The following is a 6311-nucleotide window of genomic DNA, read 5'->3' as shown; positions in this document are numbered from 1 at the left end:
GATTGGGGATGTGGCTCATTGGTAGAGAAATTGCCTAGCAAGCATGAGATTTCAGGTTTCACCCCAACATCACACACACACACACACACACACACAAAAATGTAACTTGTTTATTCATAGTTTGCAAGAACATAAAGCAGTAAAGTCATCTGTTAGTAAGTATTTACATATTATTAATCAAAAAAGGAACTCATCAATAAATTGGAACATGATTCAGCCAAAAAACATTAATAAGCAAACAAATATGGAAAGATGATGAGGCGGCTCTTTCCTGGGTGGGGTTTGTGAAGTCGTGGCCCATTAGCAGGAAGCCGAGCAGTCTCCCCGCCGCTAGAGAGGGACCCAATCCGAGCCCCCGGCCCCCGGAGTCTGAGCCGTGGGTACTACGTGCTCAGCGCTGCCCGACAGTTTCTAGCCAAACTTCCTCAACTCCGCCGCCTTTGCCGCCACCATGCCCAAGACGATCAGTGTGCGTGTGACCACCATGGATGCAGAGCTGGAGTTTGCCATCCAGCCCAACACCACTGGCAAGCAGCTGTTTGACCAGGTGGTGAAAACTATTGGTCTGCGGGAAGTTTGGTTCTTTGGTCTGCAGTACCAGGACACTAAGGGTTTCTCCACTTGGCTGAAACTCAATAAGAAGGTGACAGCACAGGATGTCCGGAAGGAAAGCCCCCTGCTCTTCAAGTTCCGGGCCAAGTTCTACCCTGAGGATGTATCTGAGGAATTGATCCAGGACATCACCCAGCGCCTGTTCTTCCTGCAAGTGAAGGAGGGCATTCTCAATGATGACATTTACTGCCCACCTGAAACTGCTGTGTTACTGGCCTCCTATGCTGTCCAGTCCAAGTATGGTGACTTCAATAAGGAAGTTCACAAATCTGGCTACCTGGCTGGAGACAAGTTGCTGCCCCAGAGAGTCCTGGAGCAGCACAAACTCAACAAGGACCAGTGGGAGGAGCGGATCCAGGTGTGGCATGAGGAACACCGAGGCATGCTTAGAGAGGATGCTGTCCTGGAATATCTGAAGATTGCCAAAGATCTGGAGATGTACGGTGTGAACTACTTCAGCATTAAGAACAAAAAAGGATCAGAGCTGTGGCTGGGGGTAGATGCTCTGGGTCTCAACATCTATGAACAGAATGACAGACTGACTCCTAAGATTGGCTTCCCCTGGAGTGAAATCAGGAATAGCTCTTTCAATGATAAGAAATTTGTCATCAAGCCTATTGACAAAAAAAGCCCCAGACTTTGTCTTCTATGCTCCCCGGCTGCGGATTAACAAGCGAATCTTGGCCCTGTGCATGGGGAACCATGAGTTATACATGCGCCGCCGTAAGCCTGACACCATTGAAGTGCAGCAGATGAAGGCACAGGCCCAGGAGGAGAAGCACCAGAAGCAGATGGAACGTGCTCTGCTGGAAAATGAGAAGAAGAAGCGTGAAATGGCAGAAAAGGAGAAGGAGAAGATTGAACGGGAGAAGGAAGAACTGATGGAGAAGCTGAAGCAGATCGAGGAACAGACTAAGAAGGCTCAGCAAGAACTGGAAGAACAAACCCGCAGGGCTCTGGAACTTGAGCAAGAACGGAAGCGTGCTCAGAGCGAGGCTGAAAAGCTGGCCAAGGAACGTCAAGAAGCTGAAGAGGCCAAGGAGGCCCTGCTGCAGGCTTCCCGGGACCAGAAGAAGACCCAGGAACAACTGGCTTCAGAAATGGCAGAGCTGACAGCTCGGATCTCTCAGCTGGAGATGGCCCGACAGAAGAAGGAGAGTGAGGCTGTGGAGTGGCAGCAAAAGGCCCAGATGGTACAGGAAGACTTGGAGAAGACCCGTGCTGAACTGAAGACTGCCATGAGTACACCTCATGTGGTAGAGCCTGCGGAGAATGAGCAAGATGAACAGGATGAGAATGGGGCAGAGGCCAGTGCTGATCTGAGGGCGGATGCTATGGCCAAGGACCGCAGTGAAGAGGAACGTACCACTGAGGCAGAGAAGAACGAGCGTGTGCAGAAACACCTGAAGGCCCTTACTTCAGAGCTGGCCAATGCCCATGATGAATCCAAGAAGACTGCCAATGACATGATCCATGCTGAGAACATGCGACTGGGCCGAGACAAATACAAAACCCTGCGCCAGATCCGGCAGGGCAACACCAAGCAGCGCATCGATGAGTTTGAGTCCATGTAAAGGGCACCCAGCCTCTAGGGACCCCTCCTCCCTTCTTCCTTTCCCTGACACTCCTTATACTTTTGCCTAACTCACACTGTGCTGGAGCCACTGACTAGAGCAGCCCTGGAGTCATGCCAAGCATACAGTGCAGCCATGGGACCAAACCTAGCACCTCAGTTCCCACTCATTTCCCTGGGCAGTCAAATAGCCCAATGTGGTGCCAATGGGACCCTGTTTCCCCTCTCTGTTCCGTTTAATCTAGTTTGCTAGAACCAACCACTTCCCCAGTTCAGAGGCACTTTCACTTCAGTTGGCAACTGCCCACCCCCCACTTACTATTGTCCTTTGGAAGTCAAATGTGGAGTGTGGTGAAAGCTAGCTCCTCTCCCCTACCCCACCACTGACTTCCTCTTCCATATGATTTACAGGGTTAGGGTATTACAGGGTATAGGGAAGCAAACAGGTCCCTGGTTATCTGTTCTAGTGTGTCAACTTACATAGGATTTGGCCTCCCAATGCCCATCCTTTTTAGAGTTATTTAGGCTTGGTAATGATTGGAGGATAAAGAGATGTTCAGTCATTCTTGTATCTACCTCCCAGATTGGGCCTGTTACAAACTCAGTCCCAATAAGCCTTGTCCCTGAGTTCAGGGACTCAGTTTCTCCCCAGGGTGGGATGAGGGAGATTGTGCCTTCAAAAGGCTTCACTATCATTCTGGAAGGCCATTGGCACTTTTAGTCAGCCAATGCTGGGTAAAAGATCCTGCCCCGATGCCTTATATGAGCCTAGGCTTTTCTCAATTGAGCTCTATGGGCAGAAGTACCCCTTGTAGTTCCACATTCCTGGTTCCTTCTCTGTATCTACCCATGCCCCCTCCAATCCACAAATTCCCCACAGTTAGAATAATAGGGATAAGTACCCAAAAGCTCAGCCACCCCCAACCACTGCTCTTGCCAAAAGGGAGGAATGTTCACACCTGCCTTCAGGATTTTCTCAGCCAGGAGCTCTAGGCCACTTCCCCTATCAGAGTTACATGGGCCACAGCTCCTGCCTCACAGCAGTGTGGGCCTTGATATGGTGAGCCCTAGATCTTGACACCAGTAGGCTCAATTGGGAAGTGGTTAGCAGAAGCTGCATGTGGTGAGAGAAGCCCATGCCTCTGGTCCTTCAGTTTACTCAATCCTCTCAGGTGCCCAGTAGCCCCTTCCCATCATCCCCATCCAAGGTGGTTGACTGGGCCCTACCTCTGACAAACCTTTAACCAGGTCTTGTCACCAGCTGTGGTGTCCCTTGGAGCTACATATCAGAGAGCTGCTGGGGATTCTAACCTGGTCCCTTCAACACCCCGACCCCTTGCTCTCAACCCAGAAGTGGCCTCCTCCTCTCTGTCTTGTGTGCTCTTTTTCTTTCTACCAGTATTATATATTCTAGTGATATCTAACTCAATATTGATTTCTGCCTTTATTGCTAATGCACCATTAGAAGATATTAGTCTTGGGGCAGGATCATTTTGGCCTCATTCCTTTACCTGGGAAGCATATACTATATTATAAAAGGATACTTTGCCAGAAACAGTAATGTAAGAAACTTTCAGTATTAGTGATATTACCTGTCACTATAGGTCATACAATCCATTTTTAAAGCACTTGGTATTTGGTTTTATTGTTCCTGTTTGCCTTCTCCCTAGGGTTCAGTCCCCCCTGGGGCTATCCTTTCCCTCCATGCAGTGCCCCTAACTGAGAGCCTTCCTCAATCCCTGCCCCCCACCTGACCCTGGGGAGTCTTGTGTGCATTGCTGTGAATTATATTGATACTCACTTGGTGATATGCCCTGTTTTGGCTAAATTCAAATCTGGAATTGTGGGGCAATCTAGCTGCCTTAAGGGCAGTAATCCACCCCCAGGGAGGCTGGGGAGAAAGGTTAGATTTTATATTCAGGTTTTTTTTGTGTATTTTTGGGTTTTTAAAAAATTGTTTTTGGCAGGGTTTATGCTCAACCCATGTTCTATTTCAGTGCCAATAAAATTTAGGAAGACTTCAAAAAAAAAAGAAAGATGATGAGGCATCATAAATACACCTTGATTAGAAAAACATATGGGATAAAATGCCACATTTATGTTATCCTGAGTATAGGACACTCTGGATAAAGCTAAACAACAGACAATAACAAGATTTATGATGGCCAGAGACTCAGGGCAACTAGGAAAGGGAGGTCTTTGGGGTACTGAATCTGTTCTGTAACAAACACATAATGGTGGCTATTCTAGATTATGTTTTTCCCATACTTAAACAAATGCAAAGCCTGGCACAATGGTGCATAAATGTAATTACAGCAGATAGGGAAGCTGAGAAGAAACAGGAAGATCACATGTTCAAGGCCAGACTCAGCAAATTAGCAAGGCCCTGAGCAACTTGGATAAACCCTACCTCCAAATCAACCACAACAACCTTATTTGTCATGAATTCTTTCTTTTTTTCTTAATTTTTTCTTCTTTTTTCTAAACTCCCATCATTGCTACCTTCCTGGCTTTGTTTCTAGGACAAGATATCCCACAACCCTCTCCATATTTTTTTTTTCTCACAACCAAAGTATTTAGACACCAAAACTCATTGTTATTGGTGTGTCATTACTTGGAGCTGCTTCATCAGATAGATTTGAAAAATTTATATTTCCATGCACAAATAACATCAGTTTAGTTATTTATTTTATGTAAGACCCTACCTTAGTGGGGTACATGTGAGAGCCTTTAGATTTGTTTGCCTGAATGCTGTTCAAATAGCAGCCCAGGGTCCTCTGACCTTAGAAAATGAGAGCTAGAAACACAAAAAGTTTCCATATAGATGCTGCTTATTTACCATTGTTTGAAATTGGAAGAAGTATTAGTTTTTCCTTTAGGTATGCCCTCTGAGCAACACAGGTTCTGTCAGACTTCATATACAACACCAAAATTATCACTCTACTAAAAAATGAGCTAAAGCTGTCTGTCCCATATAATCTCATCTTGGAAGTCTCAGCTCCAAATCTGAATGGAAGAGAAGCATTGGAGACTCTGAGGTAGGCACTGGAGGAATACATTTTTGACGTCCGACTTTTACTGCTTCATAACCAAGACACAGGTAGGTATTCCTAATGTGCTACAGGACTTCCTTGAACTTCCATAGCACAACAATTTATGTGAATTCTCAGTATTTCATTTTAAATTGATAGTAGTAATATAATTTATAATATCAGAAATGTTATTGTCTTACATGACTGATTTTTTCCAGCATAAAGATTCACATGGTATAATAATTTAAAACATTGGCATTTTCTAGCTTTACATTACTTTTTTGAAGTAGAAATATTTAAAAAACACTTTTTCCAATTCCTAAGCTCACAGACTCATCTGCTAAAACTTCTATCTAATATTTTCTTATTTTGAATAGTAACCTCACATTAAATGTGTAATATGCATTTACATGAAATAAGAGACATTGCATTCTTTAAAATGGTTTTTGGTACACTGCATCAGAATTATTTTATCTTGCTCTTTACTATAGCTTAGATATTTAATGAAGGTGCATTTAAATGTTTTAAAATACCCTAGTGATGCAGGGAGAGAGCAAAATAGTAGAATAAACTTAAGTTTATAATAAAAGAAAATATACTATTTTTTTCATGATTTGGCATAGTGATATTAGAATACACAACCATAGGCCCAGCATTCTGGTTACAGTTTATTATTTTATATATCCGAAAACATTATTTCTTTATATCTAACATGGATCTGGATTGCAAATATTTTAGTTGATCTTGTAGCTTTAGAGTTCTTCCTTATGAAGGCAGAATCCTTGAGAAAGAACATAGAATTTGACAATAGAATTTTCCAATACTAGTCTTTGCTTTATGTAGATACACTGAATTTTGTAATTTTAAAAATACCAAATATATGAATACACACTAAAACACTAGAATAAATTAAAGTTTGTGATCAAATAAAAACCTGCTACTTTTTCATGACATGGCAGAGTGCTATTATTACAGAAAACCAGAGGCTCATTTAAATTCATACTGCTAACTTCCCCCTCTATTAAACAAATTTTTTTCTTGATACTGACAAATTTTTAGAATTCTTTTCTTATACCAGCTGTTTTATGAGCTTT

The 6311-nt window shown here is 43.6% G+C and overlaps 1 protein-coding gene across 1 annotated transcript; it reads left to right on the top strand.

The window, feature by feature from the left end:
• The first annotated feature begins 260 nt into the window (after positions 1–260).
• Positions 261–4217, top strand: LOC107161116 (moesin-like). Its single transcript, XM_015507608.2, is given in 2 exon segments — positions 261–1234; positions 1236–4217. Coding segments are annotated over 2 exon segments (1734 nt in total). The 5' UTR covers positions 261–451; the 3' UTR covers positions 2187–4217.
• The last annotated feature ends 2094 nt before the right edge of the window (positions 4218–6311 follow it).

This window comes from Marmota marmota, unplaced genomic scaffold (genome assembly GCF_001458135.2).
Source record: "Marmota marmota marmota unplaced genomic scaffold, marMar, whole genome shotgun sequence".
Taxonomy (NCBI): domain Eukaryota; kingdom Metazoa; phylum Chordata; class Mammalia; order Rodentia; family Sciuridae; genus Marmota; species Marmota marmota.
This window is presented reverse-complemented; position numbering and strand designations above follow the sequence as displayed.